Source organism: Corylus avellana, chromosome 4 (assembly GCF_965113065.1).
Source record: "Corylus avellana chromosome 4, dhCorAvel1.hap1.2, whole genome shotgun sequence".
Classification (NCBI taxonomy): domain Eukaryota; kingdom Viridiplantae; phylum Streptophyta; class Magnoliopsida; order Fagales; family Betulaceae; genus Corylus; species Corylus avellana.
This window is the reverse complement of record NC_142493.1, coordinates 18,046,757-18,071,239: the sequence shown is the minus strand read 5'-3', so window position 1 is coordinate 18,071,239 and position 24,483 is coordinate 18,046,757. Positions and strand designations below refer to the sequence as shown.

Below are 24,483 nucleotides of genomic sequence, written 5' to 3'. Positions count from 1 at the left end.
AGGTGTCGTAACCGTATTGAGAAGTTTCAGTGAAATTTCTTATGGGGTGAGCTAGGCAAAGAGTTCAAATAGCACCTAGTAAGCTAGTCCAAGGTTTGTTCTTCGATCTCTGAGGGAGGGTTGGGGTTTGGAACTTGTTGATGTCCACTCATGCTCTTTTAGTAAAATGGCTATGGCACAGTATGCATGAGAGATAGGCTTGGTACAGAGTTGTGGTGGATTCTAAATTTGGTAGTTCGTGGAGTAGGTGGTGTTCTAATGAGTCTCTTGAGGCATATGGGGTGGAGTTATTGAAGAATATTAGGAGAGTTTGGGAGAAGTTTTCAAGTCATACCAAATTTAAGGTGGAAGATGGCTCCAAGGTTAGATTCCAGCATGATCTATAGTGTTGGGGGAAGTCTTTCAAGATTTATATGGTATTGCTTGCGTGAAGGATGCTTCTGTAGCAGCTTATTGGAGATTTATGGTGGCTCCAATCAATAAAACGTAAGCTTTACTAGGGCAGCTCATGATTGGGAGGTTGATGTTAGATCCTTCTATAGTGGCCTGGTTAGTAATGATGGCTTTCTTTTCCCTTGAAAGAATGTTTGGCGGACTAAGGTTCCTTTGGCCTTTTTTGCTTGGTTGACAGCCTCAGGAAAGATGATTTTCATAACAATCTTAGGAAGTGACATGTCATTGTGGTCGATAGATGCTGAATGTGTAAAAGGAATAGGGAGACCGTGGACCATCTTCTTCTCCATTGTAAGGTTGCTTGTGCCTTATGAAATATTTTCTTTAGTCGATTTGGGCTGTCTTGTGTTATGCCTAGACAAGTAGTTGACTTGAATGCTTGTTGGTGGATTGTTGGCAAGACTTGAAGTGTTGTTGTGTGAAGGGTGGTGCCTTCGTACCTTTTGTAGTGTTTACGGAAAAAAAGGAATTACATAAGTTTTGAGGACTGTGAGAAGACATTAGAAGAGCTTAAGTCTTTATACTTCATTACTTTGTATCTTTGGACAGCTGCTTTTGTTTCTCCTTTAGTAATTAGTTGTTATGATTTTTTTTTTTTTTTTCCCTTTTTAACTAGGTGTTTTCTATGGTATATTTTCTGTGTACCTGAGGGCGCCTTACACTTTTAATGATATCTCAATTACTTATAAAAATAAAAAATAAAAATAAAAACTTCTAAAGTCAGATAAGAGGTTAATGGCGTGCATCGCTTATGAGAAGAGAGATGCAAATGAGTGGGTTTTAGCTGATTGGCAGATGCCATTCTGAGAGACTATTAATCCAAGAATTTTCAAACCAAGACAATAGGCATGTGCAATTTGTTACATCTTCTGATGCACCTAAAAACAGTATAAACGGCCCAATAAAACTATAGAAGTAGAATGGGCATCTGAACCAGATATTGTGTTTTTCATTTGAACTTTTGGATATCATTATATATTTACCAGGTGTCCCACATCAAATAATTCCTTGCCAGTGTACTGGAGAGTTTGAAGTGGGATTGTAAGAATAATAACTTTGTTCCAAACTATGTAAAATCATTCTTAATTCAATAAGACAAGTAAGAAGGATGGTACCCTGGCAATGTCACAAGATTCATTTCAGATGGAGACCACTGCTTAAAAACCTCAAGAGAAAAACCGCCACTGATCCAACCAGGTGTAGCAAAAAGAACACAAGGTCCAGGAGCAGCTATCATAGAACGGTCAAAATTGAGAACTGCAACATCCAAACACAATCAGCAAGACACAGAACCTATCAAAGAATTAACCATCATTGCACTGTATTATTTCCCATATCAATCATTTTTAGCTTCAATTTAGATTGGGATATGCTTTGTAAAATTGACTCAATAGAACTAAACTAGACAAAAAGATGCTTATTTGCATATCATATTGATTCACCAAAAAATTAAAAATTAAAAGAGATTTTGTCAAATGATTTTCGAATGTTTTATATAAATTTTATATTATATGAAAGAAAGCTAGCATCCTATAACAGTTGTGACGATCCTGGAACATGCTATCTACATGTGCGAGATTATCCAAAAATACTTGTCATAATTAGGACTCCCATATCTACTTCTATAGCCCAAGACCTAGCATATGCCCAATGTGGGACTTAGTACACATTCACACAATATCCTCACAATCTACATTTATACAGTGATGGGGCACCACAATCTCTCTCATTTGAATCCCTAACATCCTCCTTGTTAGGGGGATCCTCATTGCTCTACATTTCCCCATAGCCACATGGACTTTATCAAGTTAGCTCTAATACCATTTGTCATGACCACAATACCCAAAAAAAAAAAAAAAAAAAACTAGTCATGATTAAGGCTTCTCATGTCTACTTGTATAGCTCATATCAACTGAGCTTATACCTGATGTGGGACTTAGTACATATCCGTCAACACACAATCTACATCTACCTAGTCACAAGGTACAAACTATTTAATAAAGCTCAATAAATTAAATGATATAGAAGAGTATTGCTTCATACCATCATTATCTATACAAATAAAATTACATGAGACTGGTTTTTTGATCTCTGTAAACAATTCTGATCTGGAAAACTGGAGGGTAGGGTTGGAAACATGAATACAAGCAAGGACTTAGGCAATTTAAATATTTAGTCTAGATAGCAAGCATTCTCACAATGCTAGTGTGGAAATGAAAATTACAATCTGTGTTTGTAGAGAGAGGAATTTACCACAAAGGGATACAATATATTTGTATCTGCCTTTTTAAACAAACCAAAGAGTATTTATAATTTTTTTTCTAAAGCTTTTATTTAGTAAATTTAAAAAGAAAATTCCATGAGTGTGATTTATTAATCACAGAAAAAAAGAGTCTCATGAGAAAATGAAATATGTCATGCTAATTGTGATTTTATCATGAAAAAAGTAGCAAACACAAATAAAAATCATAGAAAGGTGTTTGGAAGAGAGTAGGGGAGAATTATTGAAGTAGGAATGCGATCAGATGGAAGAAAAAAAATTTATAAATAGAAAGTTTTAATTTGAAATGCTGATATGTTTGTATTAATGGAATAAGAATGCACTTTTTAAGTAGCAGAGAAAAAGACCCAGTTCATAGCAACCAATTTAAGAATAACCAATCACACTAAAGATGCCATAGGATAAGAATATGCCCTTTCAATATGAAATAATTTCTGGAATTGGAAGCAGGCATCTTAGCAATAGCAAGATGCCTAAGAATGAAAAACAAGTAAATGATTTTGAACATACAACACAAGAAGTGAATTTCTTTTAGCAAACATCATTAACCATGAAAGGGATGGAGGATGTAACCCACAAAGTTAAAACTGGAAACCTAGTAGCTGTGGTAAGAATATATCAAAGAAGTTTATAAGTCGCAAATGATCAGAGTGGGAGAAAGCTTATAATCGCATTTGTCAAATTGCCACGGACATGAGGAGTAGACTTATAGATATTATAGGATACACTATTACATTATGATAGATGGGCCCTGGTTTGAAGTACAAGTCATATATATCTGTATGTGTGTGCGTGTGCGTGCGTGCGTATATATGAAGTATTCCACCAGTTGACTGAAGACTTGATTATTGGTTTTATGGACAAGTCCAGCATGGAAGAGAATTGGAGCCAGTTAGACAGGAAGCTTCTGAAAATGCAGTGCACTATGGTAATTAAGGAACTAGAAGAATAAAGAGGCTGTACAAGCACCCCAAACCAAGCGTTGCCCAATGAAGGTCTTCCCCGAAACCCCAAGTAACTAGAAGAGGAATGTTTTGTTAGTACCAACAAGAAAGTGTTTGTAGCCTTAGCGATGTAAACAATAAAAATCATCTGAGCAACAGGATCATGTACACAAATATGAGAATTTCTATCTTGTTGAAGATCTAGCATTCTACCTGAAAACTTAAATGAATAGCCATCGGCATTGCTACATATAATTCCTTCAACAACAAAAATAAATAAACACAAACATAATTCTTAAAAAAATAAAAAATAATTCTATGAATTCATGAGGTGTTTAATTTCCCAAGGAATCTAACGGGTAAAACTTCTAGAAAGGGCCGGCAAATAAATTCTCACTTGTCTTTTCACTAGTTCTTGTACCAGTATAAAGGAAAAATGTAGAATGAATTAGATACCTTAGCAAGTAAGAGTTTTGGCACAGGACAATTGCAGTTTATTAAAATGATTAGATTAAAACTATGGTTGAAGTACCTTCCAGGAATTCAATTATAGTTAGCAATTCAATTTAGAAAAGGAGCAGTTGTCCCTCGATTTTGCTGCTAAAAATGAAATGGAAAACATGATCTATTCATCTAACAGAACTCAATCTCTCCTCATGGATGCAAAAGTAATTAAAGCATTAAAATGTGGAATTATGTCTTCAAATTGCTATTATAGCTGTTAAACATGCATCTTAACATTCTTGAGAAGTTGTAACAAGAAGATTAGGGAGCCTTGCTGTAGAATATCTTATGAATTAATCTTGTTAAAAAAAGGCAACGGCTACTAGCAGATTCGGAAGCTTCAGAAAACCTTTAGCTCAATAATATTTTTCCTTTTCCTGTGAAAATATATCAGAGGGTACTGCAACTCCAAATTCTACCGAACAATGTTAAACTTTATCCTCCATCCCTCAAAAAATTAAGAGAAAGAAATGTTGACATACCATGTTTAAAATCAAATGCATTACGTGTGGAGTATGTCTCTTTGACCTTCTGGCTGGTCCAACTGATAAGCATTTGATAATATGTATTGGCTTGCATGGTTAGACCTAAAGGAACAAATAGCCATATCACTAATTCAGGGGAAACACTACAAGGAAGAGAGCAGTTGAATAACAAATTTGGCACATTAGTAATTTCTAGTTTGAGTCAAAAAGATTAGTGAACGTCTAACTTCAGACAAAAAGATTCTAGATTTAGATCAAAGATGATCGAAAGATCATGAAGATTCGACAACTGACAACTTGCAGTGAAAATGACTTAATAATTCATACAATGCAGAAACACTACATGATATCAAGAGAATAACAATAGAAATCCAAAAATCTATTCCCTATTATTGTCTAAGGCATGCACCCCATAATCTGCTGTTGTTAAAACAACATATGCAAGCCACAGATACAAGATTAAAAAAAAAAAAAACTAAGATACTTTTAAAAGAAATCATAATCTGGATTACATTTTCCATGCATTATCTGCAGGCCACCTAATTGTCTCATTTTTTTTTAAAGTTCAAATTTGTTGGTAAAAGTATGAAACAAAACAAAACAACATGGAACAAAACTTGTGTTAGAAGAGCATATTAGGGTTAATATGTTATATGGGTATTTTGGTCTTTGTATTCAATGTTACCATATATATATGTGTGTGTGTGTGTGTGTGTGTGAGAGGAGAGAGGCTACATGAAATATAAAGCCTCTTCTTCTGTTTTCTTTCCATGCAAACCCTTTAATATGGTATCAGAGCCATAACTACTGACGGCATCTGATTACTCTCTACCCACCTTGCTTCTTCCTCCCATCATATTTCTTTTTTTTGTGTTTTTCCCTCTCTATGTTTTATTCTTTCTAATCACTGCTCTCAGCTAAGTTATGAGTGTACTTGTGCGTGGGAGCTTGTTCCATTACCGCCTGCTAAAAACATTGTTGGTTGCAAATGGGTATACACGGCTAAGTTTAATCGTGATGGGTTAGTTGAACGGTTGAAAACATGTTTGTTTGCTAAGGGTTATACACAGACATATGGTATTGATTATGATGAGACGTTTTCTCCAGTTGCCAAAATCTCTTCCGCTCGTATTCTTATTTCTTTGGTTGCTAATCTTGATTGGCCCTTATTTCAATTGGATGTCAAAAATGCCTTTTTACATGGGGATTTACATGAGGAAGTTTATATGAAGCAACCACCTGGGTTTGTTGCTAGGGGGTGTATCAAGGTTGCGTCTGTAAGTTAAAAAAGGCTTTGTATGAAAACTTCCAGCTAGCTGATATGTTTACAAAATCCTTGTGTCGAACGAAATTAGAGTTTATTTGCTCCAAGTTGGGCTTATATGATATATATATGGCTTGAGGGGGAGTGGTAGAAGAGCGTATTAGGGTTAATATGTTATATGGGTATTTTGGTCTTTGTATTCAATGTTACAATATATATTAGGCGGTTTGGTGATACAAGGGAGTAGCTTAGGTGGGCCTATGGAAGTGGGGATGTTCTTGGCGAGTGTTTCGGAGAATAGGTGGTGGGTAATCAAATTCTGTATCGGGTGGTAGGTGGCCAACAAATTACAAGATCCACGTTGAAATTAAATTCTTGTAACTCTTTGGAGCTTTGGAGAATATGGTGGGGGAAGGAGGTTTAGAGGGTTGGAATTTAGAAGGGTTGAAGGTACACTATGTGAATGGAAATGCATTTGATCCATCTTTGGCCACGGTGTCTTGTTCGGTTGAGGAGAGTATGGGAAATGAGATGCTGGATATTCAACCACTTGATTTAGTTGGGGAACAAAGAGGGTCTTATTCAGTGGCTTCTAATTGAGTGGTTGAGGGTCAAAAGTTTTTGAAAGGTAGTCATAATGTCATGTGAAGGTTTTGAGGATCAATTGATGGTGTTGTTCATTGTGATTGAAGCTAGTTGGCATCAAAATGGTGTGGGTAGTGTTCTAGATTTGAGTGGGAAGACAAATTTAATAGAGGAAACTGTGAATTAAAGAGATTGATGTGTTTACTGAATTATGATATCACGGGAGGTCATTCTCATATAGTGGCAGGGAAGGGGAGGGGTGGTAAATGTTCATTATGAAACTTAAGATTGTAACATGGAATGTGAGAGGCCTGAATGATGAGGAGAAAATTTGAGGACTAGAGGGTTACTAAGGGATTCAGAAGAAGATATTGTTTGTTTGCAAGAGACAAAAATGGAGGTTATTACTAGGGAGGCGGCTCGTAGTTTGTGGGGGTAGCAATAACATGGATTGGTCTTATTTGGGTTTGAGAGGGGCGTTAGGAGATATTTTGTTAATGTGGGATAGGTGGGTGGTGGAGAAGATTGAGGACTATGTGGACAATTTTGTGGTAGCATATTCTTTCAGATGCATTACTGAGAATTTTGAATGGGCATTTGCATGTGTAAATAGTCCAAATGATGATGGATGTCTTTGGGATGAATTGGTTGGAACTATTTTTTCCCTTCTTAAACTCTTCCATCAGTTCATGTATTCTAGATGATCCCCAAGAATACCTAATACCCAAACAAATTACTGCAAGGCTAAAAGTATGGCTTAGTACACCCATTCCATTGTTCAGAGAGTCGTTTATTATTCCCTTCCCAAATGATCATGACCATGTCTATACCTGAAAAATCATTTATCCCAGAAACAACTCTTTCAATAAAACTTGGCTCAATTCAATCTGTATTGTGATTTTGATAAATATGAAACTCAATTAGATATGGCAATTGAGAATAGCTCCACATAAGTTAAGCAACTTCTATGGGAGGTGTAATGGTTTAGAGTTCAAACATAGTTGAGACAGACTAAAACTCTATTAATATTTAAGGTTATTAGCTTCAGTTGATTTCCAGCATTAAGGGTCCATTTAAAAGCAAGGGGGAAAAAAAGAACCAAAAAAAGGCTACATATTTGAACTGTGCAAATATATTCCCAAAATTTAATTAAAAAAAAAAGAGAGAGAGAGAGAAAAAGAAAAAGAATTATGCCCGTCAGTATGTCTCGTTAAACATTAGCACATGGACACACATACAGATCTAAATACAAAGATGGTAGCATTAATACATACATATACAAGTAGACACATTGACCCAAAACCACAAATTGATATTCTTTTATTATAGCTGCATCAATTATTTTATAGCTGCATCTCAATTTAAAATGGGTCTTACCAAGCATACATTGAGAGCAAGAAAATTAGGACAAGTAGAAAAAAAGAGTGATCAATTTTTGGTAAAAAGAAATGCTATAAAACAAGATACTCCTATAGAAAAATTGTAGAGAATGATGTGGCAGCATGCGCCTCATGCCAAATGCATGGTAGGTGGGTCATGTGCAACATGTGCCTTGACAATAGAACTACACATCATTCTTTTAAGGATATTTGTAAGATTCTTATGTAAGAACAACATTTTCCTTTGCTAAAAACATAAAAAGATTGGACAACAGACATATACAAAGAAGAAAAAAAATTTTAATAGTATGTGTTAGAAGAGCGTCTTAGGGTTAATATGTTATATGGATTTTTGCAAGTCTGTCATGCCACTATTCACGCCCCTGCTACTGATCTCAGCAAATAATTATCCAAAATTGATGTATTTAAAATTTTAAATAATAAGGGATAGAAAACGCTTAGCATTTGATGAATCACCACATACATTGTGGCCAAGCCTCATGCATGCAATTAAATAAGAAGACAGCATCCAAAAGAACAAACCTGATGAGAAGTAAATGGGAACCTTTAAATTCATACGCTCCCAGTAATCCTCCAACAAAATGCAGAGTTCCTAATTGATGATGAATAAGATGGTCAGAACGAAATTTCACAACCATTCAATAATACTAGATATTAGTTCACAATGAAATTATAGTATATAACTATTGAGCTGAGGGTAAAATATCAAACATAAATTAAAACATAAGAAAAAGTATCCACTAGACAAAGATAAGGCTTATATTGGCCGTACCCGTGCAAAAGAAAAAAAAAATAAAAAAGAAAAAGCATGGTTACTATATCAAAATTAACAACCTGACATGATATGGCATCTCATTATTAAACTTAGATAATATATGTAACTATAGAGGAAAAAAAAAAAAAAGAAGAGTAGAACAGGTGACAAGTTAACAAACAATTCAATAGAAACATATATGGAGATCCATTGAGATTTTTTTTCAATTAAATTCAGCAGCATACTAAACCAACTAATATAGTTAATTGGGAAAAAAAAAACCATTAAACTATATTGTTAAAGGCAACAGAAGGATTAATTCTTCAGGGATAACATATAAATTGAACTTTTTTGGCTACTTAATATTAGAATATAGATTAAAGAGAGGAGAGAGACAGACTATAAGTCAATTTACGTATGCTTAAATGTCTTGAAATATATCGGCATAGTGAAACAAAATCATAAAAAGTATATCGCATGGAGCCACAAAAGGACAATAAAAGAGAGAAGAACAAAGTTTTAATGTTCAGTTAAAAAACATTATCAGACTTAGAACCAGGTTGTGTTTGGATTTAAGTAAGGATTTAAGATCACCAAGGTTGCATTCGGATGCAAGAATCATGAACCCTCTAAATGGAATTAGAAGCTCCAATTACAAATCCAATTTATGAGTGCAAGAAATAATAATGGAATCCTCCAATTCCAAATCCAGAAAATGATTCTAATAATGACAAGATTTAGAATTTCAACAAACAGAAATTCCAAAACCAATCCAACTTCGTGCAGCCAAAGACGGCCTAAAAGTTATTAAAATGTGGTTTGGCATAACATATTCATAACTATGTCTATAGAAATCAACCCAATTCTCATACACGAGTCTCTCGAGAGATTGACAAACCAGTTATTAGGTAACTAACAAAATCAGATATTTCCAACTAACAGGAACTGTTGGTTTTGGTTAAATCACTGCTGAACCACCAATAGGCTCAACTTGGCATGCAGTATAGCGGGAGGCTTCAACTTCCTCATCAATTTTCAAGATAATAAACAATAAAACAAATTTCTATAATTTCCATATCTTTCAACTTTAGAAAAAACCCAAAACTTAATAGTGTTTTGCAATTTCCAAATTCATTTATATCAAATATATTGCTTCAGGGCTTTTGCTTGCTAAGGAAATTAACTAAAATTGAAAGCAAATCCTGTTGAATGCAGTAGTATCAAGAACAAAAAAAGAAAAATCTGGGCAGAAGGAAAGTCAATGCAAAACAAATTTTACAAATATATGAAAGCTATATAAATAGCATCTAAGATACAAATGGCACAACAAAAGCCTAATTTTGTTTTAGATAAGTAATATTGGAAAGAAAGGAGACCTATATAAACAAGCAGTATACACAGATAGAATCTTCTCTTAGAATATTAATCAAATTTTAAATTCATCATTTCCTATCAGCTTAAGTTTTTTAGATAATTAGTTATATATCTTGGTATCAAAGTAGAAGTCTTGATTCACCAAAAAATGTAAAAGTCCTTATTTCGAATCCTGACTTTACTGCTTTACCTCTCAATTTCAGTTAAACATTCCAAGTATTAGGCATCACTTATTAAGGAGAGTTTAAGCCCACACGTAAAGGGGAGTGTTAAAATATTAATTAAATGATAAAATTTATTATTTCCTATTAGCTAAAGCTTTTAGGATAATGGGATTTAACTTCCCCCTAAATAATTACAATCTAAGGTGCAAAACAAAAATCAAGTTTGACTACAAAGTACTTTTTTTTTTTTAACTCAAGAATAGACAACTTGTTAGGAAACACAATTAATTTCTTTATTTTATTTTTTTCCCGGATTATGCTCCCATTATTATTGTAATATGCAAATTAATCTATTCCATAATAAGTTGTATTCTTGTTCTATTTAAACTTGTTGATGCCATATGTCCCATTAACCTAGAAAGAATACAATTTTTCCTTTCTTCTATTCTTTCTTTCTTCTCTTTCTTCTCTTTTTCCTTTCTTTTCAACTTGGTATGAGAGCATTCTATGCCTTGGAAAATTGAGAAAAATAAAGAGAGAGAAACGGGAAAAGGCTCGTCTTCGGTCGATGATTTTTTTGTTGTTGTATCCCATTTCTAACTTTTTTTCTTATCAGCATTTTTCACCTTCAAATTGTACCTTTATTTCCAAATTGTTTTCTATTCCTATTTCTCAAAATTTACAGGAAGCACCAAGTGACCCAAAGTGGAGGGAAGCAATGCACAAGCAAATGAGGGCCGTTAACAAAAATAATACATGGGAGTTCATTGAATTACCTAATGAGAAAAAGACAATATGTTCCAAATGAATGTTCACTATAAAACATAAAGCCAATGGTTCCATGGAAAGATACAAGGTTAGATTGGTTGCAAAAGGCTTTACGCAGACCTATGGGATAAACTATGAGGAGATGTTCGCTTCAGTATCCAAGATGAACTCTATACAAGTCTTATTCTTGGCAGCAAATTTAGATTGGTCGTTTCACCAGTTTGACGTGAAAAATGCATATATGCATTGAGATCTAGAGGAAGAAGTATACATTGAGGTTCGTTTGGTCTTGAATTTCCCTTCGCCAATGGTAAAGAGTAAAAGCTAAAGATGGCATTATATGGATTGAAACAATCTCCCAGAGATTGGTTTGAAAGGTTTTCCCGAACTATGCAGAGATGTGGTTATAAGCAAAGTCAGGCTGAACAAACTTTCATCATGCAATCTTCACAACTCACAAGGAAAGGCAACTACTCTTATTGTGTATATCAATGAAATAGTATTGACAGGAAATGATGACGAAAAAATTACAAAGATCAAAACATGGTGTATTTCTTTATCAATGAAAGTATATTCCTGATCTTCTTAAGGAAACAAGAATGGGCGGATGTAAAGCTGTTGATAATCCAATAAAGTAGAATAATAAGTTAGGGGAAAGTAGTGAGAATTCCCTGATGGAAAAAGCACGATATCAAAGATAGCTTGGTAAATTAATTTATCTGTATCATACCTGTCCAGATATTGCCTATACAATAAGTGTGGTAGGTCAATTTATGCATTCACCGCATGAGACTCATATGTAGCCAATCTATGGATTCTTCACTACTTAAAATACTCACCTGGTAAACATTTGTTCTTTTCTCAACATCATCATGAAAGAATAGAAGCTTATACAGATGATGCTTGGGCGGGATCAATTGTGGACCGACGTTCTACTTTAGAATATTGCACATTTGTAAGAGGTAACTTGGTTACTTGGCATAACAAAAAACAAATTGCGTTTGCTAGATCGATTGCAAAAGTTGAATTCAAAGCTATGGGCCATAGAATATGTGAAATACTATGGCTTTTTTTTTTTTTTTTTTTGATAAGTAATATTATATATCAAAAAAAGCGTTATGCGCCTCTAAGTACACAAGAAAGTATACATAGGAAGCCCAATTTAAACCCAAGACAAAACCCAAGAAGACCTGACCCAAAAAACCCAACTAGTAACCACGGCCACACGGCAAACCAAAGAAAGAACCCAAAGACTAAAGCCCACAATAGCCCACCTAGAAAAACATATATCTCATATAAGTCTAGAATGGACGAACCAAGCAAACGAAAAACACCTAGAAAAACATACTCTAACAATCCCCCTCAAGCTGAAACAGCTTGGAGCACACAATACAAAGATTGATAAAAATAACAAGCAAATTCGCTAAAAGCTTCAACCTCAGTCAAAAACTCATTGAAACTGCAACAAGCAGTCGGATCTCGCCGGAAAACAAGGACCGGTCGAAACCCACAACCCTGCAAAATACCTAGAGTAGATTGGATCTCACCGCAAAACACCAAGGCCAGTAGAATCTCATTAGAAAACAACAACCACCGGTCAGAAACCAATGCAAAACACCAAGGCCGGTTGAATCTTGATAACAAACGACGATCACGTTTCCCATGATCAACCAACAACCTGGTTAAGGCACAGCACGAATGGAGCTAGGGATAGCCTTATCCCGGATAGGGGAAAAACTGCACCTGCAACCAAACAAGATTCGTCTTCTCCAACCAAATCACCAGGAACCTGCCAGAGACTACCAAAACTTGCCAGAAACACTTCAAAACACCACATAATCACCGGAGAACTCAAAAAAAAAACACCATTAAACGCCACAAATACGCTGGAAACTTGACAATACCACAACAGCCGCCGACAACCACAAAAGCCACCGTTAGTGGCCATACTTCGCAAGTAAGAAACATAGAAACCTTCGACTAACAAGAGAACTGCTGAGAGGAACACCCCTAAAGCACCAAAACCATCACATAACACCAAAACAAACAAAGCCAGTATTTTCTGCCAGATAATTTTTTTTTTTTTTCTCTGAGTCTCCAAGAACAACTCTAAAGCTTCATCAAGGCACTGCCCATGCGGGCATTGTGCCACACAGACAGTGCTGCCACCAAAGGGAGACTCACCAACATCAGGACATGAGGTTCAACAAAAAAAAGAGCGAAAAAACAAATACTGCAATCAAAGGGCCAAGGATCTAGACCCAAAGGCTCTAATACCATGTTGTCATTTGCATGAACGATTTAGGCATAAAAAGGTGGAGGCACATTACTCTCTTCTTTGTTACATAGCCTACCACACATCTTATTATATAGGGTTAGAGAAATATCACAATAACCAAAATACCCCCAAACCCTAATGACTCACAAACCCTAATAACTCTTCTAACAGTGATAACAAACCAAGTGCATTGAGATTGACAAACATTTTATTGAGGAGAAACTATGTGCAAGCTTAATTTGTACACCATATATAAAGACGAGAACAACTAGCAGATATTTAGACAAAGGAGGTTTCAAGTAGCATCTTTCACCCACGCCTTAACTTGAAGGGAAGTGTTAGGAAACACAATTAATTTCCTTTTACTCTCTGATTGTGTTCCCATTATTATTGTAGTTTGCAAATTAATCAATTTTCATAATAAATTGCACTCCTGTTCTATTTAAACATGTAGATGTCGTATGGCTCATTAACCTAGAAAGAAAGCAGTTTCTTCTTTCTTCCCTTCTTTCTTTCTTCTCTTTTTCTTTTCTTGTCAACTCAACTCAATGCCACTAAGCATGTATTATTCCTTACTTTCCATATCTTCTACACCAGCCATGGGGGAACTACATTCCAAAGAAAACTACTTTTGTGCTCTCGAACAATCCTTTCCAACTAAAGTACACTTCAACATTTCCTATTGAACCCCAAAAGTAGTAAAGCAAAGGACCATAACTCTCTAGCAACCGAGTGATGAAGTAACAAGTGATCTGATTCACCACTACACTTAAAATGGAGCACCAGTCCAACATAAATACATTCCTTGTAAGACATTTAACGCTTCATAGTTAGGTACAATTTCATCTAAAAATTTAAACCATATAATTAAACTCTAAGCTCAAAGAGATCATGTTCAAAAAAACTGAAATTAATAGCTATACTGATGAGAAAACCTGAGCTCTTCCAAGGGCAAATGTCGGAATCAGCACCTTCCCTCCGCCCGCAACACAATTATGAACCTATATCCATTAGTTAAGAAAAAAAAAATTAAAAAAAAAAAAAAAAAAAAAAAAAGGGGAAGGGAGAACCAATGTAGAGCGCAAAGCCACAAACACAAGACTTTAAACTATAAGACGAAAAAAATGAACTCATGCAATATTATTAATCTAAAAGAGTGTTCACCTGAATTCAATAGTATAATTAGGTCAATAATATAAGAAACTAATAAAACATGAGCAGACCCATAGTACCATTGGTTAATTATGGGTCATCCCCTACCCATGCTCTTTCAATATTTAATGTGAAATATACTAGAAAGAACTTGGCAATTTATCTATCTCTACTCCTTTGGATCCCTTTTTTAATTAAAAAAAAAAAAAAAATTGTTTACATAAAGTAGTAACATTTTTTTTTTTTTTGATAAGTAAATTACATAAAGTAGTAACATATTATTGAACAATAATGGAGGGAAAAGAATGACAGATGTTTTGGGGATTGTGAATGGATTTTGGAGGAAATTAAGTCATTTTTCTTCAAAACTTTGTATCTTTGAACAGCTGCTTATCTCTTTTAACAATTAGTTATAGTGATTTTCTTGTTCTTTTTGCTCCTTCTAGTTAGGTGCTTCTTCATGTATACTTCCTGTGTATTTAGAAATGCCTTTGCCCTTTTAATGGCATTTGCCGATTACTCATTTATATATATATATATATATATATATATATATATATATATATATATTATTGAACAATAATCAGTAAATACTCATCCATTGGTTCCGACCATTGTTTCTAAACCTTAAAAATTATCAATTGAATAAATCTAAGATTCTCAGTTAAATTCAGCATATCAAAGATGAGGAAATAGCTTACAAGATGAAAAGGTTGACACTAATTAATATGATTGATATTTTCAAACAAGTTTTGCCTAATTTGGAAAGCCACAAGTACCATACTATATGAGACTTTTTTATTATATACGTCAAAAATCACACTGAAAAATTGACTCTTTAATAAGAACTTTCATATCTTAGAAATGATATTTTGACTGCCTTGATTGTTTTCAACGTGTTAAAACTAAAAGTACTTAGCTGAAGGTACAAATAGAAACCTTTCAACAGCAAGAAGCTGGAAGAGTAAGTGCCATGACTTGTATTTCCCAAAATATTTAAAAATTGGAAAAATGGGACAAGAATTTTTTTGATAAGTAATGATGATATAAAAAGCGCAAAGGGGTGTAACCCACATACACGGGAAGTATAAACAGAGAGTGCCTAGGAGGAAGAGAAATGAAAAAGAAAATCAAAGAAACTAATCACTAAAGGATCTAACCAAGCGGCCGTCCAAGAGTAAAGAGTAAAATGGGACAAGAATTGAAACAATAAAATAAGTAAAAACGCAAAACTTTATGACATCTGATGGAGCGATTATTTACATACAGCTTTAAGAAATTCTCTCTCCCTACTGTATTTTGAGTCACGTATAGTTGTTGCATATGTGGACCTGTAACAAGAATATTATCAAAAAGAGAACATAGTAGTTTGTCCAAATGAAACCTATCATTTAAGCAGGAGTATGCAATAACATCTAAGTAAGACAGGAGCTTCTTTTAGTACTTGGTTGTAATTTTTTTCACCTAGAATAGCTAATAGGACTTCCCACAACATAACCCTTTGGATTGCCAACTGTAATTCCTGGGGGCCTAGCCCCATCTCTTGTATCCCTACATGGGTGTTAACCTGAAGAGAAGAGAAATGGTATGGTCCCCCAGTAGTCTTCTCACTAATAAAATTCAGATATTCTCAGCCAAAAAAAAAAAGACAGGGCCTTTAGTGTTTTGACGTTTGATTAGATACCAATGAGTAAATGGAACAACATAAGCAAACATGTTGATGTTTATAAAAATAAAAAGATACACTAATGTTGAATTCAAATATGTTTTTCTTCAGCTCATAGTGTGCCGATTTTGTTATGATTGTTCTAAATTTTATAATGACAGGAAAATTCCTGACCACACCACACGGTCCACACCTATTTAAACACACACAGATGAAGAGAGAGAGAGAGAGAGAGAGAGGTAAGAAACATCAGTTTCTAAACAAGTATATGATGGCCTAAGGAGAACCACTCCTACCTGTGTGTCTCCTTTGATTTTGCTTAGCTCAAAGCATATGGGAGGGCCATTATTAAATTATGGAATGAGAAAGCTACAAGTTATTGGATAATGTAATGAGGATGACAACACCTAAGAGGCCAAAATCTATCACAAACCATTTGCAAAATTTGACTATCAATTCAGAAGTATAAATACAACACACATATTATTCCTACCAAAACAAATACATTATCACATTAGCCATTTACACAAACATGTTCCATACTCTGTTATAAGAAGGTCCAGCTGTAGTCGATCAATTTGAGCGGCTCCAAGATGCCTATCCGGTGTCATATTATAGTCTCCTGTGTACACTATACCAGTATCTCCCACCTTTGCATAAAACATTGCTGCTCCAAGAACCTTCGGCACATAATAAACAGTTATAGCTCAATTAACATGGGATGTAAAATGATTGAAAAAGCAGACTACATTCTTGAAGTTATTTTGAGAAAACATTGAAAGCTACTTGCTGATGGAAATGACTACATTAAAGATCTTCTGATGGAAACCATGTCAGACTGGCACTTAAAAATTGTGTAAAGCACCCTTGTTAGACACACAGGTATGTGTCACCCCAATTAATACAATCTCTAGGGTTTTGTCTGAAAATTACTGTTCCTCTGCCATTTCAAGTAGGCAAGAGAGGCAAACGGTCAAGCTTTGAATCTGCACGCAACAGCAATCCTCTTTTCTTGGAACAATGTCCAGAGTATCTTGGTCCAGTGGAAATGGGCTTTGATTTCTATAGGGGCAGGGGGGCGATCTCAACTGAAGCATGCTGCACTTGAAGCTACAATCTGGCTTCAAATGTGTAGATCTCTGATCAAAATATTTTCTCAGGAAAATCAACTGAAGTCTGCCAGAGTTTACATTTAACACAATCACCTCAAGCATAATTCTGGAAATGAGGTACTGTTATAGCATAGAGGCAGCAAACAAATGAAGCCAGCTGCTATTTTTCAGAAACCACAACTGAGCGTTTCTCTTGTAATCTATGGTGACCATATAGGTTAAATTAAAAAAAATGTAAGTTAAAATATTTATAGGGAAGATTTTGGGATGGTGATGCTATGTGGGATATAAAGTTGCTTGATCCAAGATAATTACTAACTTATTTTAATATAATTAAGTGGTTAGTTGAAGGGGCTCAGGTGGAACCATCGATGACCTAGATATGCAACTTACAATGGACGAGGAAATTTTATCTGATGACCCTCACAATAGAAAACTCAACTGTATTTGTGCCTGAGAACCTGCTGAGTAACTCCTTATCCACCATCATGCACAACTGATTTTTTCAGTTGGTGCTACCTGTTAGTGCAGTGCACCTATAAGTTAGAGCTGCCTATTATTTAATCCCATCTCAGCCATCCAATGGCAGAGATATCTTTGGTTCAAATTAGATCTTATGAGATTATCATCTATAAACCAAAATCCACGATATGACTGTTACAATCAGAATGAGTGCCTTTGCAATCATATGGTAAGATCCTCCAAACGAATAAGATGATTGGTATGAGACATGAAGTTGGTAGCCTCTATTACTGCGACTTTCTTTGGATCCATATGAGTGTCAACAAGATGAGCACCTAGCAATCCTGTCTCCTCGAGGATATCAAGTACATACTTCCTCTAAGACAAATTGATGCCTAGCTTCGATCTTGCAACTTCAATTCCCAAGAAGTACCAAATTTTACCAAGATCTTTGGTGTTATAGTGTTGCTGTAAGAATTGTTTCAATCTGGTGATGCCTCCAGAATCATCTCCAGTAATCACAATATCATCCACATAAACAAATAGTACGTATCCAGCATCAATGTGTAAGTGGAAAACTAAATGATCCATCTGACAACAGTGGAGACCAAAATCCATGACAACGTCATAACATCAGAAAACTTCCCAAACCACACTCTTGGTGACTGCTTGAGACCATATAATGCTTTCTCCAACTTGTAGACACTGCTTGATACTCCCCCTTAGCAACAAACCTAGGTGGTTGCTCCATATAAACCTCCTCAAGTAGGTCACCATGGGGAAATGCATTCTTGACATCCAACTAATATAAAGGCCAGTCAAGATTGGCCGTAAGTGATATCAAGACTCGAACATAAGAGATCTTGGCCACAAGTGAGAATGTCTCATCATAGTCAATACCATAAATCTGGGTATAGCCCTTTGCAACCAACCAAGCCTTGAGGCGATCAACAGAACCGTCAGAATGGAACTTAACAGTATACACCCATTTCCAATCAACAATATGTTTCCTAGGTGGCAACAAGATCCCAAGTCCCCATTCTGATGTAAAGCAGCCATCTCCACCTCCATGGCCTACCTCCAACCCGAGTTAGAGAGTGCATTCTGAATTGTTTTAAGGATGGAAACACTTCAAAGTGTGGAGATGAAATAGGAAAGAGAAGGAGACAATGATTGACAAGAAACAAACCTAAAAATACTAAAGCCCCTCTTTGCCATTAGATCTTATCCTTTTTGAACCCCAACCAACCAACAAATACTAAAGCCCTTCTTCATCATCCCTAGGCCTAAAACCTCAGGTTTCAAAGCTCAGAGCCCATCATATAAGCATCCATAAGTAGGTTTCTTGATATGTCCTTCGTCTTTTTGATGTAGGACATGTGTGTCCCCACCCCCAAGAATAAATAGTTTACTTTTAATCCTTTCCCTACTAGGAGTATATTTACTTTTCCTATTAGAATTATGTTTACTTTCTCTACTAGGATTATGTTTACTTTCCTACTAAGATTAGATTTACTTTCTCTACTAGAAGTAGGTTTACTTTCTCTACAAGTATTTATCTTCTATAAATAGGCTTGCCTATTATGTAAAACTCAATCAATTGAATTATAATCAAATCAGAGAATTCTCTCTCAAATACTCTGCGGAGTTTTATTTTTAGCCTGCGGGCTTGTTTTATCTTTTGGGTAGAAGACGAAGACGCTTCTCCTTGCAGAATCAAAGACGCTGCTCTTTGATTAATTACCTTAGTCTTCCGCTACGTCACTTTTTCTCTACTTTGCGCAGAATAAAGACACGGACTTGAGCACAAAATCAGTCGCAATTTACTAATCAACATTAATCCATCAGGACCTCTAATCTAAGCAGAAAGAAGATTTGGGCTTGAGACCACACTAAGGCACAAATTTACTAAGAAACCCAACTGACACCAAAAAAGATAGTGACCAAGGGTCAAATACATTTGAGTTCCACCTGCTCTTTCTTTTTTTTTTTTTTTTTTTTTTTTGATAGGTAATACACAACTCACACACCCAGAATTCAACCGGTGACAATACTATCCACCCTAGCTCCTGGATGTAAAACCTCTAAGAATTCCGAAGCTGCTTGCTTTGGCATCTAGAATGTTGCGTGTGTTTTGCACTATATGTGTAAACTCGAATAAAACTAAGCCTTGATTCCAACATTTTTCCTTAATGTGTTAGATCAAGAGAGTGAACGGCCACAAAATTTAGCACCCAAATACCAATTAAGTCCCAAATGGGAAAGTGAGCTTGCATATAAACAGGTACATTTAATCAATAGTGTTTGATGTGAAATTAAGGAGGTAAGTTCATAACTAGAAGAGAGCACAGGAGCATAACAATGACAATCTACGACAAGATAAGCAATACTAGAAAGACAATAAGAAATTTGTACAAGTTTGGATAAACTTGAAAGAGAAGCATAATAAGTCCATGTGCATGGAAACATTGCGGTCAACAGAGAATGTAATCATAGTTGAAGTTCAGACGCTTTACATGTCCTGCATAGTACGCACGAATCTGAAGATCTTTATCGACCTGAACAGTTTGCTTCAAATCCACTGCTATAACTGCAATGAGGAATCAAATCAAAACAACAAAGTCAAAGACAAGATACGAGAAAAGTAGCAGATGCTGAATTTGGAGAGCACGCAATATGACCAAAAAAGAAGTATTTTTGTTTAAATGTCTAAATAGCCAAAAGTGGAGCATTAGAAGTAGGGCTGAGCATCAAGCTGGTCCAAACCAACTGACCCAATGATACTCGATCCAAACCAACTAGGTTCAGTCAGTTTTCCGACTCCCACAGTCAGTCAGTCGACAGGGAGGGGGAATTACCAACATGGTTGGGTTGGGTGTTGGGTTTTGGGTATTGGGAAACCCAACCTTACCAACTATAATATATATATATTTTATTTTTATATTTATAAATATACTTTTTTTTGTTAGCAACCCTTAGGGTTTCATAAGTTTAGGTTTGCCTTTAGTCTTTCTCTCTTCATCTCTCACACAAATGGCACAGATGCAAACACCTCACATCTCCTCTATCTCCCTCAAATCATCAACCAATTCTAGGGTTTCAAAGCCTCAGTCCTCTTTCTCTCTCTCGCCCTCAAATCATCAACCGATTGGCCAAGTACTTTCTCCATTGTTTCCATCTTCAATTCTTCATGATCAAGTCGGTTAGACCACCGAAAGGGGCTGATTATCAATCAAAGCAGGTCTTGTACTCAGCCTAATTCTTTTTCTTCTTTTTTTTGTAAGTCTTGTACTTAGCCTAATTCTATGTAGAGAAAATTTGTTTTACCCTAATATTGACATGGTATCATAGCCACAAGATAGTATTTTATATTGTTTAATCCCTTTTTTTTTCTTCCTCAATTCTTTATACTTTTTCTCAGTTTTGGCTTTTTCCTTCCCTGACCATCATCAGGTTTTAGCCTGCACATGACGAACTGTGTCGGGCTTCATCATGCCAACTCTATTGATGAAGGGTTGCTGAATTGTTGTGGTTGTGCCCTTGATCGATGCGATTGAGCCGATGACTAGTCATCGGCATGACTTGCGGTTGTGTGGTAGGCAATAGATGTGATTAAAAAAGACTGAATATGTTGCCATAGAATCATCAATTGTAAGAAACTAATACCTGGATAAGAACTTCAACAAAGATACTTGGGACAAATGGGATTCATATTCTCTATCAAAGCAAACTACGAGATAACTTCCCATCAGGCCATGTCAGTGATCTAGATAGATCATAGACATCCAACCAGGCCTACCCAATTTCAATACAAAGTTATTCAATTGGCCTCTATCTAAACTAAACAAAAATGACCGTCTCATACGCACATCACACCCCAAAAGAAAAAGTGCATATACCTTTTTTCATGCATTCCACAATATGCTCTGAGGTAAAATTGTTCCTCTTCACCTCTTTGCTCAACCATTATTATTTTTTTAAGAATAATAATAATATTATTGAAAGAAAAGGGCAAAGCCTTCATACACGAAGAGTATACAAAAGAGCCGAATACCCTTAAAACTACGACAATCTAAAAACAAATCAAATCTACCAAATTTTGAGTCTAAATTAGGAACATTTACAATGACCCAATCCAAAAGAGATCTTAGAAAGGAGAATTTTTAAAAAAGCACATTGGACTCACTATCATCAAAAAGGTGTCGATTCCTTTCTCTCCAAATGCTCCACATTAAGAGAGCATAAATAACTTTCCAAATTGCCTCTTTATGTGTCCCCTTCTCTTGAAATTTCCAATAATGAAGTAGCTTTGGGATGTTACTAGGCATCACCCAAGAAACTCTAAATATGCTAAGAACCAAGTGCCAAAGATCAGTAGTATACTCACAATGGATGAGAAGGTGATTAATTGTTTCCTCATTCATCTTGCATGGGCAACACCAGCTAGCTAGAGAGAAACCCTGCCTTCAAAGGTTATCCAAGAATCTCCACATTTCATGTGCGCAATTGGTGTGGTTAATGCTAGCAAAAGCCAACACCTTCAACCTTGAGAACATAAATTTCCCATGAATGCCCAGGCTAACTAATAAATAATTTAGGGTTCTTTGACCATTAGCATAAAAAAGAAAAAGAGCCAAAGAATACTTTATCGTAGCATCTCTTTCTGATTGATCCTTTCTTTGAAGATATGGAAGCAGCCCATAGAGATGGGAGAACCAATGGAGGGTAAATGAGATAGTGCCTGACGATGAAAGTAAATACCTTTTCTTTTTCTCTATTTCATTCTTCTTTTTTTTTTTTTTTTTGGAGGGGAGTTGAGTTAGAAATATAATGGTAGTAACTATCTCAGCCACCTAGCAAATGTGTAGAAATGCATATATATCCAGCTCTAGAACAGACACTATGGTATACAAATGGAACTAAGGTCGTTGGCCAAGGCACAGGGACGGGGGGATTTTAATGTGTCCCGAAAAAAGCAAAATTGAAAAGAAAGTTCTTAAAATAGCAGTGTGAAAGACTGAATATGTTGGCATAGGATCATCAATTGTAAGAAACTAATATCTGGATAAGAGCTTCAACAAAGATACTTGGGACAAATGGGAATCATTCATGGTTCTCTATCAAAGCAAATCAGGTCATGTCAGTGATCTAGATAGATCATAGCCATCCAACCAGGCCTACCCAATTTCAATACAAAATTGTTGAATTGGCCTTCATCGAAACTAAACAAAAATGACTGGCACACACAGGTAACTACATCACATCCCAAAAGAAAAACTTGGGAAAAAAGAAAAAACGCATGTACCTTTTTTCATGCATTCCACAATATGCTCCGAGGTAAATTGTTCCTCTTCACCTCTTCGCTCAACCATAACTTTTCGATAATCCTCCAACATAGCAGGAGCTAATGCCTTTGTTGGATACTGCAGTACAATTAAGTTTCAACGTGAATATCCAATTCCAGTGACAATCATGAATTTCAAAACTCCACATGTGAAACATTTGATAAGTCATCTGAGACGTCAATGTACCTCTGTCACCCCAACTCAATCATTTAGTTATTAAAAAAAACCAAGTGACCAGTCAGAAAACTAGGGGCACAGGAAGGGAAGGAATATATGATATACGATATTTAAAACAGGAGGAATTCAGTATCAAAATACTTCCTAAACATTTCATCAAACATGTGAAAGACTCACCGTCATGTATATCGGCCCCCGATACCCACAGACTTCCGTGAAGTAAGGAAGAGCACCAATGTGGTCCAAATGGCTAAACCGATTGCAAAATCAATGAAAATCGAGTAAACCAAGCCAGAAAATTCAATCAAGCTGAATAAATGAACAATGAAATGAGAATGACAAGGGGGTGGGTGGAAGCACACACAAGTGGGTGATGACAATGCAAGTGAGGGCGGTGTCGAAATCGCCGGACCGGGAGAGGCGAGAGAAATCTGGGTGGCGGCGGTGGTCGTGATAGGCCATGTCCATCCCGCAGTCGAACATTATCCGCTTCCCGTTCATCGACACTACCACGCAGCTCTTCCCGACCTCTTGCCCAGCGCCTGAAACAGGAACCGCAAACAAAAAGTTGGGTTTAAGAATGTTATTAGAGATCGTGAGAATAGTGAAGGAAAGGGGGGAAGCGGGAATACCGAGGACGAGACACTCGATCGCCATGGTGGGATTTTCTCTCTCTGGAAGAACAAGAAAGAACCCTAGCAACCCTCTTTGGCGCGCTTTTTGAAATATGGTTCTTGGTTCGGCTGGTGGGCTTTACGGCTTATGTGGGATGGATCCGGCTTCTGCAGTAAAAATAACCAATGGCTCAAGATTTTTTTTTTAACCAAACGACTGCGTTTTATTCTCGTTTAAACTTCTGAAGCAAACGTTTGCTGCAGCTCTGACTTATCGCTAGTTTCTGCACAGAAAGATGATAATTAACAAAAGAGAAGATGGAACCTCAGGATTTTGTGTAGAAATTGCCGTATCACCCATTGAACCACAAACGCTAGTTTATCATAATTCATAACGTGTCTGTGTGATTTTCTCCACTTCACTTGAATTGGAGAGGAGCTAAGATGTCATAAAAATAATCTAAGGCCTGGGCCACGTAATAAGCAGCTAGTTAATGAAAAAAAAAAAAAAAAAAACTAGGGCCGGCAATTTTAATCCGCAACACGCGATTTTAGGGTTAAGATTTAGGTTAAACAAGTTTGGATTGTAAATAAGTCACTCGTTTATGACACGTTTAATAAACGTGTCGGGTCGGTTCGCGGGTTGACACGTTTGACCCATATATATATTATTTCAAATTTGCAAGATTGCTGGATTTAGG

At 35.9% G+C, this 24,483-nt stretch overlaps 1 protein-coding gene across 2 annotated transcripts in view; it reads right to left on the bottom strand.

Moving 5' to 3' along the window:
• The window catches only part of CPSF73-II (cleavage and polyadenylation specificity factor 73 kDa subunit-II), a 29,955-nt gene extending 5,958 nt beyond the window's left edge, over positions 1-23,997 (bottom strand). Inside the window, exons 1-11 of one of the 2 annotated variants that reach the window (XM_059590610.2) lie at positions 23,801-23,997; positions 23,533-23,710; positions 23,346-23,418; positions 22,952-23,069; positions 20,163-20,236; positions 16,616-16,752; positions 15,674-15,737; positions 14,190-14,255; positions 8,439-8,508; positions 4,665-4,769; positions 1,569-1,710 (exon numbers count right to left, since the gene is read on the bottom strand). In XM_059590610.2, the coding sequence (XP_059446593.2) occupies positions 1,569-1,710; positions 4,665-4,769; positions 8,439-8,508; positions 14,190-14,255; positions 15,674-15,737; positions 16,616-16,752; positions 20,163-20,236; positions 22,952-23,069; positions 23,346-23,418; positions 23,533-23,710; positions 23,801-23,825 (1,052 nt within the window). In that variant the 5' untranslated portion in view covers positions 23,826-23,997. Of the gene's footprint in view, positions 1-1,568; positions 1,711-4,664; positions 4,770-8,438; positions 8,509-14,189; positions 14,256-15,673; positions 15,738-16,615; positions 16,753-20,162; positions 20,237-21,545; positions 21,561-22,951; positions 23,070-23,345; positions 23,419-23,532; positions 23,711-23,800 lie in introns of those variants that run through there. The other variant, XM_088515339.1, reaches the window with a different exon arrangement.
• Between the last annotated feature and the right edge of the window lie 486 nt (positions 23,998-24,483).